Source organism: Pleurodeles waltl, chromosome 10 (genome assembly GCF_031143425.1).
Source record: "Pleurodeles waltl isolate 20211129_DDA chromosome 10, aPleWal1.hap1.20221129, whole genome shotgun sequence".
Lineage (NCBI taxonomy): Eukaryota > Metazoa > Chordata > Amphibia > Caudata > Salamandridae > Pleurodeles > Pleurodeles waltl.
The window spans coordinates 502,892,116-502,907,079 of record NC_090449.1 but is presented as its reverse complement, the minus strand read 5'-3'; the positions used below and the strand labels follow the sequence as shown (position 1 = coordinate 502,907,079).

Genomic DNA, 14,964 nt, shown 5'->3' with positions numbered 1-14,964 from the left:
TCAAGCTGTACTAAAAACATTATTTCAAACTACTTCAACTCATACAGGCTGAACCACCGCTTTTGGGGAGATAACTGCTTACTAGTCTATGCACAGCATGTGTATCTGCAGCTACACATGCCATAGAACGGAAAATGTCACTTACCCAGTGTACATCTGTTCGTGGCATTAGTCGCTGCAGATTCACATGCGCCCACCCGCCTCCCCGGGAGCCTGTAGCCGTTTAGAAGTAGATCTTGAACATTTGTACATTTGTAAATATATTACTTTACCTTTATTATGTACATACGTATTCATTCCATTGCATGGGCACTATTACTAACATACACAACTCCTACCTCACCCTCTGCGGGGAAAACAATCTAAGATGGAGTCGACGCCCATGCGCAATGGAATCGAAGTGGGAGGAGTCCCTCGGTCTCGTGACTCGAAAAGACTTCTTCGAAGAATGGCATGTGGCATGCAGATACACATGCTTTGCACATCCCGCCATCTAGTGTTGGGCTCTGAGTGTTACAAGTTGTTTTTCTTCGAAGAAGTCTTTTCGAGTCACAAGATCGAGGGACTCCTCCCATTTCGGCTCCATTGCGCATGGGCGTAATCGAAAAGCTTAAAAAGGACACCGATACGGCCAAAGCCATGGGCGCACTCTACTCCCCACAGAGCAGAGGCACATTTCGTAAAACACAGTTTCGAGGGGGGTTTCGAGGACAAAGCACGGAACCCACAACCTCACAAACAAGGCCCACTTATCAGAGCCAATATCAGCGGGGAAGTTTTCGGGGACAATATAGAGGGTGACAGTTCCAAAAAAGTAGAGGGAAGTTCCAAAGTCCCAAAACTCCACAAAACAAACAGTGACTTTCACGTCACAAATCCCCAACACATAACACCTGTGGGGGGGGAGGCTAACCAAGTTCTACAAACAATGGGAGGAAATAACAGATACTTGGGTTCTAGCAATTATCCAGCATGGTTATTGCATAGAATTTCTCAATTTCCCTCCAAATGTCCCACCGAAAACGCAGAATATGTCAAAACAACACATGGATCTTCTACAACTGGAGGTCCAAGCGTTGTTACAAAAAAGAAGCAATAGAATTAGTACCAATTTATCAGAAAGGAACAGGAGTTTACTCTCTGTACTTTCTCATACCCAAAAAGGACAAAACTCTAAGACCTATATTAGATCTCAGACCTATATTAGATCTCAGAAATACCTACATCAAATCACATCACTTTCACATGGTGACATTACAGGACGTAATCCCATTGCTCAAACAACAAGACTACATGACAACACTAGACCTAAAGGACGCATACTTCCATATACCAATACATCCTTCACACAGAAAGTACCTAAGGTTTGTATTCCAAGGGGTACATTACCAATTCAAAGTGTTACCATTTGGGATAACAACTGCGCCAAGAGTTTTTACAAAATGCCTGGCAGTAGTAGCTGCGCATATCAGAAGACAGCAAATACACGTGTTCCCGTACCTAGACGATTGGTTGATAAAAACCAACACACAAGAACGGTGTTCACAACACACAAAGTATGTCATTGAAACCCTCCACAAACTAGGTGTTTCACTCAACTACACAAAGTCACACCTTCAGCCGTGTCAAACACAGCAATACTTAGGGGCGACAATCAACTCAACAAAAGGGTTTGCCACTCCAAGTCCACAAAGGGTACAAGCATTTCACAATGTAATACAGGCCATGTATCCAAATAAAAAAATACAGGTCAAGATGGTAATGAAACTACTAGGCATGATGTCCTCATGCATAGCCATTTTCCCAAACGCCAGATTGCACATGCGGCCCTTACAACAGTGCCTAGCATCACAATGGTCACAGGCACAGGGTCAACTTCTAGATCTAGTGTTGATAGACCGCCAAACATACACCTCGCTTCTATGGTAGAACAATATAAATTTAAACCAAGGGCGGCCTTTCCAAGTCCAGTGCCTCAATACGTAACAACTACAGATGCCTCCATGATAGGGTGGGGAGCACACCTCAATCAACACAGCATCCAGGGACAATGGGACACTCATCAAAGACAGTTTCACATAAATCACTTAGAACTACTGGCAGTATTTCTAGCGTTGAAAGCATTTCAACCCATAATAACACACAAACACATCCTTGTCAAAACAGACAACATGACAACGATGTGTTATCTAAACAAACAAGGAGGAACACACTCCACACAGTTGAGTCTCCTGGCACAGAAAACATGGCATTGGGCGATTCACAACCACATTCGCCTAATAGCACAGTTCTTATTCCAGGGATTCAGAATCAGTTAGCAGACAATCTTTCTCAGGATCATCAACAGATCCACGAATGGGAAATTCACCCCCAAATACTAAACACTTACTTCCAAAGATGGGGAACACCACAAATAGACCTATTTGCAACAAAAGAAAACGCAAAATGCCAAAACTTCGCATCCAGATACCCACAGGATCAGTCTCAGGGCAATGCGTTATGGATGAGTTGGTCAGGGATATTTGCATACGCTTTTCCCCCTCTCCCACTCCTTCCATATCTGGTAAACAAATTGAGTCAAAGCAAACTCAAACTCATACAAATAGCACCAACTTGGGCAAGACAACCTTGGTACACAACACAACTAGACCTCTCAGTAGTGCCTCATGTCAAACTACCAAATAAACCAGATCTGTTAACTCAACACAAACAACAGATCAGACACCCAAATCCAGCATCGCTGAATCTAGCAATTTGTCTCCTGAAATCTTAGAATTCGGACACTTAGACCTTACACAAGAATGTATGGAAGTCATAAAACAAGCAAGGAAACCAACCACTAGACATTGCTATGCAAATAAGTGGAAAAGATTTGTTTATTTTTGCCATAATAATCCAGCCATTACACGCATCTGCTAAAGACATTGTAAGCTACTTACTACATTTGCAAAAGTCAAAGCTAGCTTTTTCATCCATTAAAATACATCTTACCGCAATTTCAGCTTATCTGCAATTTACGCACTCAACTTCATTATTTAGGATACCAGTCATAAAAGCGTTTATGGAAGGCCTGAAGAGAATTATACCACCAAGAACACCACCAGTTCCTTCGTGGAACCTCAACATTGTCTTAATTCGACTCATGGGTCCACCTTTCAAACCTATGCACTCATGTGAAATGCAATACTTAACATGGAAAGTTGCATTTCTAATTGCTATCACATCTCTAAGAAGAGTAAGTGAGATACAAGCATTTACCATACAAGAACCATTTATTCAGATACACAAGCATAAAGTAGTCTTACGAACAAATTCTAACTTCTTACCAAAGGTCATATCACCGTTCCACTTGAATCAAACAGTAGAACTACCAGTGTTCTTTCCACAGCCAGATTCGGTAGCTGAAAGAGCACTACATACATTAGACATCAAAAGAGTGTTAATGTACTACATTGACAGAACAAAACAAATTCAGAAAACAAAACAATTATTTATTGCTTTCCAAAAACCTCATACAGGAAATCCAATTTCAAAACAAGGTATTGCTAGATGGATAGTTAAGTGCATTCAAACTTGTTATCTCAAAGCAAAAAGAGAACTGCCAATCACACCAAAGGCACACTCGACTAGAAAGAAAGGTGCTACCATGGCCTTTTTAGGAAATATTCCAATGACTGAAATATGTAATGCAGCCACATGGTCTACGCCTCATACGTTTACCAAACACTACTGCGTGGATGTGTTAACGGCACAACAAGCCACAGTAGGCCAAGCAGTACTACGAACATTGTTTCAAACAACTTCAACTCCTACAGGCTGAACCACCGCTTTTGGGGAGATAACTGCTTACTAGTCTATGCAAAGCATGTGTATCTGCAGCTACACATGCCATCGAACGGAAAATGTCACTTACCCAGTGTACATCTGTTCGTGGCATTAGTCGCTGCAGATTCACATGCGCCCACCCGCCTCCCCGGGAGCCTGTAGCCGTTTCGAAGTTAATCTTCAACATTTATAAATTTGTAAATATATCACTTTAAACTACATTATGTACATACATATTCACTCCGTTGCATGGGCACTATTACTATAATACACAACTCCTACCTCACCCTCTGCGGGGAAAACAATCTAAGATGGAGTCGACGCCCATGCGCAATGGAGCCGAAATGGGAGGAGTCCCTCGATCTCGTGACTCGAAAAGACTTCTCCGAAGAAAAACAACTTGTAACACTCCGAGCCCAACACTAGATGGCGGGATGTGCAAAGCATGTGAATCTGCAGCGACTAATGCCACGAACAGATGTACACTGGGTAAGTGACATTTTCTCTCTATATATATATATATATATTCGATGGCATGTGTAGCTGCAGATACACATGCTGTGCATTATCCTGCCATCTAGTGTTGGGCTCGGAGTGTTACAAGTTGTTTTTCTTCGAAGAAGTCTTTTCGAGTCACGAGACCGCGGGACTCCTCCCTTTTGGCTCATTGCGCATGGGCGTCGACTCCATCTTAGATTGTTTTCTTTCCGCCATCGGGTTCGGACGTGTTCCTCTTAGCTCCGTATTTCGAATTGGGAAAGTTAGCTAAACATCGAAAATTCGACAGTATTGTTCGCGCTCGGTACCGGTTTAGTGTTAGTATATCGACACCGATAGTAGAAGTGCTCCGGTGGCCCTTCGGGGCTTCCACTCTTTAGCGGTGCCTGGTCAGCCCGACCGCGTCCATCATCGAAACTAATGGACCGGGACCCCCTTCCGCTTCTGTCCGAAGTGCCACGCAAAGTATCCTTATACAGACCAACACTTGGTCTGTAATCTGTCTCTATCACCGGAACACAGGGAGGATACTTGCGAGGCCTGTCGGGCATTTCGATTGAAAAAGACCCTAAGCGATTGAAGAGCCAGAAGACTACAAATGGCGACGACACCAAGAGAACAGATCGACGTTGAAGAGGAGGAAAGAATCTCCATCCAGGAAACTGACTCAGACGACTCCGAAAGTGAGCAACTGGCAACAATGCAGAAAACTGTGAGTAAAACTGCCCTGTCCAAGACTCACACCAAGATAGTAAAGGCCAAGGGGATGCCACTGCCAGCAGGCCATGGCTTAACCCAGCGAAAAGACGGTGACCAAACATCGGCACTGAAAAAGGCCACATAACTGCCGAAGACATCCGACTCCGGTCGAGATTCAGGCTCCGAACGATCTCGGCACCGGGAGTTCGACACACCCAAGGTGAAGAAAGTTACCTCGGAACCGAAAAAGACTGTTTCGAAACCTTCCGTACCAAAAAAAGCAGCCTCTGAGCCGAAATTAGGCTCTTACACTGAAGACCAAGGACTTTCCGGCCAAATGCATGATCATAGATTTGAGCAGGAAATAAGTGTGGGGCAACCAGACTATACCCAAAGGAGGCTGCATATCCAGAAAGAGACTGGAAAAATACAAACTCTTCCTCCAATTAAAATCAAAAGAAAGCTGGCATTTCAGGAGTCCGAAATGCAGGCAAAGGTGGCAAGAGATAAAACACCACCACCAAGGTTTTCGCCACAGCCTTCTCCACTACATTCACCACAGCTGTCCCCGGTAACAACACCCCCAATGCAGTCACGACACATACAGGAATGACACAGGATGACCCGGATGCATGGGACTTATATGATGCACCGGTATCCGACAACAGTCCTGATTGTTAACCAACAAGGCAGTCACCTCCAGAGGACAGTACTGCATACACGCAGGTACTATCATGGGCAGCTACATTCCACAATGTAGCAATGCATTCGGAGCCAATAGAGGATGATTTCCTATTTAACACCTTGGCATCCACCCACAGTTCCTACCAAAGTCTGCCAATGCTCCCAGGCATGCTCAAGCACGCAAAACAGGTCTTCCAGGACCCAGTGAAAGGAAGGGCTATCACGCCTAGGGTGGAGAAAAAAATACAAACCTCCCCCAACGGACCCTGTGTTTATAACACAGCAACTGACGCCAGATTCGGTGGTCGTGGGAGCAGCAAGAAAGAGGGCAAACTCTCAATCATCAGGAGACGCACCACGGCCTGACAGAGTAGGAAGTTCAATGCAGCGGGCAAACGAGTGGCAGCACAGGCAGCAAATCAATGGCGGATCGCAAGCTTGCAGGCCCTACTGGCTCGCTACGACAGGGCACACTGGGACGAGATGCAACACATTATACAGCACTTGCCCAAAGAACACCAGAATCGTGCCCAACAGGTTGTTGAAGAAGGACAAGCAATTTCCAACAACCAGATAAGATCTGCATTGGACTCGGCGGACACGGCATCACGGACAGTCAACACTGCGGTAACCATTCGCAGGCATGCATGGTTACGGAGCTCAGGGTTCAAACCCGAAATCCAGCAAGCTGTGTTAAACATGCCTTTTAACCAGGAACAATTGTTTGGGCTGGAGGTTGACACAGCAATTGAGAAATTAAAGAAGGACACAGACACTGCCAAAGCCATGGGCGCGCTCTACTCCCCACAAAGCAGAGGCACTTTTAGAAAGCCGCAATTTAGAGGAGGGTTTCGTACGCAAACACCAGATCCTTCCACCTCACAAACCAGACCCACCTATCAGGGGCAGTACCAGAGAGGAGGGTTTCGAGGCTCATACAGGGGTGGACAATTCCCAAGAGCAAGGGGAAAATTCCAAAGCCCTAAAACAAGTCAAACCAAACAGTGACTTCAATGTCACAAACCCCCAACACCTAACACCAGTGGGGGGGGAGACTTACTGCATACTACAAAAACTGGACAAACATAACTACGGACGCATGGGTTCTAGCCATTATCCAACATGGTTATTGCATAGAATTCATAAATTTCCCACCAGATGTGCCCCCAAGAGCACACAATATGTCCAAACAACACTTAGACCTGTTACAACTAGAAGTCCAAGCATTGTTACAAAAACAAGCAATAGAATTAGTACCCAACCATCAAAAAGGAACAGGTGTCTACTCACTATATTTCCTAATTCCAAAGAAGGACAAAACGTTGAGACCTATATTAGACCTCAGAACGCTGAATCTCTACATCAAATCAGATCACTTCCACATGGTAACAGTTCAAGACGTGATTCCCTTGCTCAAAAAACAGGACTACATGTCAACATTAGATCTCAAGGATGCATATTTTCACATACCCATACATCCTTCGCACAGAAAATACTTAATGTTTGTAATACACGGCGTGCATTATCAATTCAAGGTGTTACCGTTCGGGATAACAACAGCCCCAAGGGTATTCACAAAGTGGAACCCTATAAATTTAAACCAAGGGCGTCCATTCCAAGACACAGTGCCTCAAGACGTGATCACAACAGATGCTTCCATGATGGGGTGGGGAGCACACCTCAGCCAGCACAGCATACAGGGACAATGAGACAATCAACAAAAACAACTGCACATAAATCATTTAGAACTGTTGGCAGTGTTTCTAGCATTAAAAGCATTTCAACCACTGATAGCCCACAAACACATTCTTGTCAAAACCGACAACATGACGACAATGTATTACCTCAACAAACAAGGAGGGACACACTTGTCACTACTGTCTCTCTTAGCACAAACAATTTGGCATTGGGCAATTCACAATCACATTCACCTAATATATACATCCCAGGCATTCAAAACTATTTAGCCGACAATCTCAGTCGAGATCACCAACAAACACACAAATGGGAAATTCATCCCCAGATCTTACAAAATTACTTTCTACGCTGGGGAACACCAAAAATAGACCTATTTGCAACAAAAGAAGACACAAAATGCCAAAACATCGCGTCCAGGTACCCACACCCTTAGTCCAAGGGCATTGTGTTATGGATCAGTTGGTCAGAGATATTTGCTTACGCTTTCCCCCCTCTCCCACTCATTCCTTATCTGGTAAACAAATTAAGTCAGAACAGACTCAGACTAATACTCAAAGCACCAACCTGGGCTTGCCAACCATGGTACATAAAACTGCTGGACCTATCAGTAGTACCTCACGTCAAATTACCAAACAGGCCAGATCTGTTAACTCAACACAAACAACAGATCAGACACCCAATCCAGCATCGCTAAATCTAGCAATCTGGCTCCTGAAGTCTTAGAATTTGGACACTTAGACCTTACACAAGAATGTATGGAGGTCATTAAACAAGCTAGGAAACCTACTACAAGACATTGTTATGCAAACAAATGGAAAAGATTTGTTTACTACTGCCACAATAATCAAATTCAACCACTACATGCTTCCGCAAAGGACATTGTAAGTTACTTATTACACTTACAAAAGTCTAAACTAGCATTCTCTTCTATTAAAATACATCTCACAGCAATATCTGCAGATTACACATTCAACATCGCTTTTTAGAATCCCAGTCATCAAAGCATTTATGGAGGGATTAAAAATAATAATACCCCCGCGAACACCACCAGTACCTTTGTGGAACCTTAATATTGTATTAACACGACTCGTGGGACCACCATTTGAACCCATGCACTCTTGTGAAATGCAATACTTAACTTGGAAGGTAGCCTTTCTCATAGCTATCACATCACTTAGAAAAGTAAGTGAGATACAAGCATTTACTATACAAGAACCCTTTATACAAATACATAAACATAAAGTGGTTCTCCTAACAAATCCCAAATTCTTACCAAAGGTTATATCACCATTCCACCTAAACCAAACAGTGGAACTCCCAGTCTTCTGTCCACAACCAGACTCAGTAGCAGAAAGAGCCTTACATACATTAGACATAAAAAGAGTACTAATGCATTACATTGACAGAACAAAACAGTTTTGCAAAACAAAACAATTGTTTGTAGCTTTCCAAAAACCTCATGCAGGAAATCTTATATCCAAACAAGGCATTGCCAGATGGATAGTGAAATGTATTCAAACTTGCTATATTAAAGCAAAAAGAGAACTACCTATTACACCAAGAGCGCATTCCACTAGGAAAAAAGGCGCCACAATGGCTTTTCTAGGAAATATACCTATGACAGAAATTTGTAAGGCAGCCACCTGGTCTACGCCTCATACATTTACTAAACATTACTGTGTAGACGTGTTAGCAACACAACAAGCCTCAGTAGGACAGGCTGTACTAAGAACATTATTTCAGACAACTTTAACTCCTACAGGCTAAACCACCGCTTTTTGGGGAGATTACTGCTTTGTAGTCAATGCACAGCATGTGTATCTGCAGCTACACATGCCACCGAACGGAAAATGTCACTTACCCAGTGTACATCTGTTCGTGGCATGAGACGCTGTCGATCCACATGCGCCCTCCCACTTCCTCTGTAGCCTGTAGCCGTTTTTAGTTGCATAAAAATTGCAAATATGTAAATAAATAGTATTTTAATAGACATTAGGTACATACATTACTACTCCATTGCATGGGCACCTCTAGTATACTCCCAACTCCTATCTCACCCTCTGCGGGGAAAACAATGTAAGATGGAGTCGACGCCCATGCGCAGTGGAGCCGAAAGGGAGGAGTCCCTCGGTCTCGTGACTCGAAAAGACTTGTTCGGAGAAAAACAACTTGTAACACTCCGAGCCCAACACTAGATGGCAGGATAATGCACAGCATGTGAATCTGCAGCGTCTCATGCCACGAACAGATGTACACTGGGTAAGTGACATTTTCCATATATATATTGTGTATGTGTATGGACTTTTAACCCTGTCCCTTTGGTGTTGGAAGGGGTTCCTCTCTGATTTATGTCATGGCTCATACACATTCTCTTTGTTTACCTATGACAATAAAAGTCACTATCAGTTTCTAGACCACAATACAGATAGACACTCAGGGCAGTGGTGTAGACGTCCATTACCATGCACAGGACTTTCCCGTCCCAACAACCACACTGTCTCCTGAGGCCTTGCAGGGCGTGGCCTGACTGGCCAAGTTGGCAGATGCACTTGAAGTGTGCTCTTGGACCTCCTCCACCATCTGACGGCATTCGCCTCGCTGCGGGTATAATCTTCTTCGAGAGACCCCTGCAGGGAACCTCTGGCTGTGCAGTCTGTCATTCCCTATGCTTAGCTGCCTGATGAAGAGGCGGTTTGCAGACTATGGACCGCCCCAATTCCCCATGTGACCTTATGCGAACATACTGCTTTGATTTTGTTCTCAGCAGTGAGAAATGGCTACTTTGGCCTGATGATCTCTTGGGGCCTTGATTAGACCTGCAGATGTGCCTAGAACAATCCCTGGAGGTTTAGCATGTGCTGCCCCTGGAATAACAGGATTGGGGGTGGGAGGGGATGCTGGGGGGGGGGGGATGCACTGAACAACCATGACACTAGTAGAAAGATATTGGTATCCCTTTGATGGGCCATTCTTCTGTTTTTTAAACAAACTTTATTGAAGACCCAAGGCTGAGATTGGTGTCAGACCTGGGCTCTATGAGCTGAACCTGTCGCCAGTGCAGCCCAGACTGGGAGTGTTCCACTCTACTAGAGGGCGATGCATGGCAGCTCCATGCACAAGCACCTTATACCTCACATTCTAGTTTGGTCTGCACTGTTCCCTTTAAAGCAGGGTCAAGACAGATTTGCATATGGGTGGGTCCAAACCGATGTGGCATGATGTGTAAAATAACAGTGGACTGGGATGCAGCCCTTAGTAACTACCAGTGGCTGAGATTAATTCAAGCTTTCCATCCAATGCTTTCTTTTTAAAATAATATTCTTGGGTGTGTCACCCTAAGTGGGATGGGTATTCCCAGATGTGACTCTCATGCACACTGTGCCGGTGGAACTAAGTTATATCTGGCGAATGAGCCCTGATAAGGGTGAAACCTGTTCTGGGTTGCTTGCTTTCTGGTTCAGGGAGGACTCGGCTTGGCCGTTCGGGCTTGACTGTTTCCTTTGGAGCAAGGCCAAGAATGATTTGCGTATGGCTGGGTCCAAACTTAAGTGGCATGGTGCACAATATAGTGATAGTGATGTATTCAGATGTGGGCCAGATACGTTTATCAGACGGATTCACATCCCCCAAAGCAGAAATAGGAAGAATAAGTTGGTCCATTAGATGATCTTGACTGGCAATCAGCCTGAATGGCCCTCCAAGAGATCGCCATATCTTCTCGCCTCGGACTGATCCATCTAAATTTGCATACGACTTACCTTACTCCTCAGTGGCTATGGCACGGTAGCAATATGCCACACCTTACCTGCTTCTGCTGTACATTTTTAGACACAGACTTTTTTCACATGACATGGCAGTGTCCTCCAATTGCTGAATAGTGGCACTAGATCAAGTAGGCTTTGACACTGGTTTTAAGAGGACTGATAGAGTTGTTACATAAGCAGGCCCTCATTGGAGTGTTAGAGGACCTGGGTGACACCTGTGGGGAATGGTACCAGGTGGGCATTGTGACTGGTATTGCCAAATGGGAGATGGCCCCTAAATAGAGATTCCCTGAACCACACTCACTATCTGAATGGCAGACAAGAGTGAATTGGTGTGCAAAGGTGAAAGAGTGTATTTACATCGCAAAGGGTGGCCCCAAAAACATGCCCAGATCTGCTGTGAATGGTGGGGATATTATAGACTTGGGCTTATGTGATTACCTGTGTAATTGACACAAATTATCTGAATTTGTATCAAAGTGATTGTGTAAAGATGGTGTTATATGTTTTGTTAAAGGTATGAAATCAATAAACCTGATTATCAAAAAAAGTATTCTGGGTCCTTATGGCCATAACCCCCAGGAGAGGTTTCTCTGAATTTTGCTCTTGAGATCGGGGGTGTGGGGACAGCTTGCTGTTGGTCTTCTAGTTGGACTGTAGAAAGTAAAAGTGTCTGACACACGTTTTTAATCTGTAAATGCTTTATTGACAGTACTGCCTATGGACACTGCAATGGTTATACCTCAAATTAATGCAATTGAAAACGGTTATTGTCCCCTTTTGATTTAATGATGATGCAATAGTGAATCATGGCTTGTGACTGTTATACTAATGAAATGATAGCCTGACAAAGCCAGTTTTCCATCCTTATTTATGTTGACACCCCTTATATAGTGATGTGTGTCTGGTGTAGGTGGGGGACATGGTGATAATAAGGTTTAGGACCTTTTAGGGGTGTAAAATGATATGAGGCTGTCGCCTGATGTATATACTTGTAAATTACTGCATAGTAGTGTGTATCGGTATGTAATAAAAGTACTTTTTCCGTTTTTAAAACATTGAAAGGACAATGATTTATATTGTTGTGTGCCTCTGTAGAGTAGGCCTTGGATGTCTCTGCTTTGCTACCCTTAGAAATTCAGGTGCTACAGGTGGGGTACTTGGTTCCCAGTTAAGGGACAATTATGGACCTATTACTTGTGGGGGGACCCACATTCTTCACAATTAACACCCCAGTTTCGTACAATTGTTTAATTCAATTGTTATTTAACAAGTTTCATTTTCAAGGAGGACATGGGGCAGTCTATTTGCATACTCCATTATATGCAGCATGGCTGATAATATCTGGTGTTTTTCCTCACCCTGGTCCATGTGAGGCAATAGCTAGCTATTGTCTGCAGACTGTTCTTTGGCATTGATCTTCTGTACGTGTTGGAAGACCCTGGCTCATATTAGCCATGTCTTTATTAGAAGGCAAGCCACCCTTCCATGTGCATTTTGCTATCTGACAAACCTGTCCTGATCCCTAGGTAGGGCCTGCTTTTTCTCCATCTTTGTCATATTCTGCGGTACTTCAAATCCACAGAACCTTCTGTGCTTTCCACAGAGAGAGTACCACTGGTTTATTGTTTTAAAAAGTTCATATGAAATGGAAGGTTTCTTCCACAGGTAAGCTAACTTTTGCTGTTGAATATGATGAGTATTGGGGTAAAAGTCTCTGCGCTTAAGGAGAGTTGTTCTGGGTCGGTGTTGGAAAAGCTGAAGTCTGTTTTATTTTTGTGGATGACTCCTTCTGCTGGTTGTGCAGCTCTGTTGTTGTGGAACACAATGAGAATAAAGAAATCTTAGACTGCAGTGCACACTTCTCTATACTTGATGATTTTAAGTGTTTTTCTTCCTGTCCACAGCTGTATTTATGAGCAGTGCTAGACTTGACCCTATTCAAGACTCAGATTTTCCAGAGTCCCATCTGCTGATTTCCATGCATAATTTTGCTACGGCGGCATTCAAGTAGGGAGTGCTTGGAGGTGCCTTTTCCTTTCTTTTTCCTAGAAGTTGTTTTTTTGTACATCTGCAACAAGACAAATGTAAACCATTCTTGAGAGTCCTTGAGCTGGAATAATGTTCTTTTGGTTGTTGTTGAGTTGTCAACATTGTGGGCTTCATTTTTGTCTTGGCATCTGTAGTTGTTTCTAAGGTAGAGGTTGTTTGTCAGTTGTAATTGCAGTTATTTCACATTGCAACAGTGAGTACATTTGTGAGATAGAAGCATCTGTCCTACTATTGTATTAATTGCTTAAAAGGTACTTGTCTTAAACAGACATCCACATCCAGCCATGTTTGAAACTCCTTGTGTCTCATGACAGGTGGTGGACTATTACAAGGAAGCCTGTCGTGCTTTGGAGAACTCTGAGACAGCCTCACTTCTGGGAAAAATCCAAAAGGACTGGAAGAAGCTGGTGCAGATGAAGATTTACTACTTTGCTGCTATAGCTCATGTAAGGTGGAAGACAACCTATCTTCAAGACCAAGGGACATATTTAAATAAGTTATATTGCAATCAGCTGTGCCTGCTAGAAAGTATAGCTCTCTCCAGAGAAATCGCTGCCTCTCCAGAGAAATCACTTTCATTTGGATTCAACCATAGGAATGATGCTTATTTTCAATCTGAGCTAGTTTCAGATATCATCTTTTCCACCTTGAATGGTTGAGTTTTGCACTGTGCACCACATGTCAGCCCTTCTCTGAGTGGCAAAGTAGCAGTCATAATACATCTACATTACTAAGTTCCCATCTATGTCCAGAGTTGCCAGTTTCGTTTTGTGTATGAAATCAGCTGATCAACACGGCAGACAGCATAAGTAAAACACGTTTAAATGCCTCGGTTATAGGTAGAATCCCACTGTGGACCCTACTTATAAGCTTTATTAACACCAAATCTATCCAAATGTTTTACTAATACTCATTGTTTGTGATGCTTTGCTGCAGATTCTGTCTTTGTACCTAGACAAGTCAAATTAGCCAAATGCCTCTTGTCACCTCAGAATAGTGTCGGGTCACTTAGAAATATTTGGGTGAAATAGAAACATTGGGCAATAAAAAAAGACTACCACTTCATACCTTGCATGCTGTGTTCATACTTAGGTTGAATTCCATTGTTGTTCAAAGTTTGAACTAATGTTGATGTTTTTGGTCCTGTGAGTTGACTGGTGAGCCCCAACGTAAACGAAATTCCTGATAAAGTGGTTTGCTGTTGAGCAAGCTAACAAAGTAGTACCTAGTTAAGTTTAAATATTTGATAGAGGATTTTTAAAAGCTCTCAATTCCTGACAGCTGTTCAATTTGTACTTCGCATGGTAGCTTTGTTAGTATATATTGGGATGATTTATAGGAAGGAAAAAGGTTATTGCCACAGTGTTTAGTCCAGAAAACTAAATGATCCTCAGAGTGAAGGTGGTACCTTGCCCAAGACAATGTTGCTTCCTTGATACTGATTACAATTTATTTTGAAGAGGTGCCTGAGGGTTACATTTTTACGATTTGCTCAATACCTAAGCAATTACTGCAAGGCATGAGGAGCAGATAATAATATAACTCAATTTAAGTATAAGCAAGATCATTACTTACTTTGAGATTAGTCTCAAGGAAATAATCATGGTAAATAAGTTTGGATCACTGTTTTTACTTGTTTTTGCATTAGGAGCTGATTGATAATATTGCTTTAATGTGATTTTAGTCTTGATTTTATTAGGTCTTTAACGTGGGTGACCCGTTTATACCACCAATTTAATTGTTT

At 43.0% G+C, this 14,964-nt stretch overlaps 1 protein-coding gene across 3 annotated transcripts in view; it reads left to right on the top strand.

The window, feature by feature from the left end:
* The window catches only part of PTPN23 (protein tyrosine phosphatase non-receptor type 23), a 582,812-nt gene that overhangs the window by 168,753 nt on the left and 399,095 nt on the right, over positions 1 to 14,964 (top strand). For all 3 annotated transcript variants that reach the window (XM_069210890.1, XM_069210891.1, XM_069210892.1), the window contains one exon: positions 13,535 to 13,666. In XM_069210890.1, coding sequence (XP_069066991.1) covers positions 13,535 to 13,666 — 132 coding nt within the window. The remainder of the gene's footprint in view (positions 1 to 13,534; positions 13,667 to 14,964) is intronic.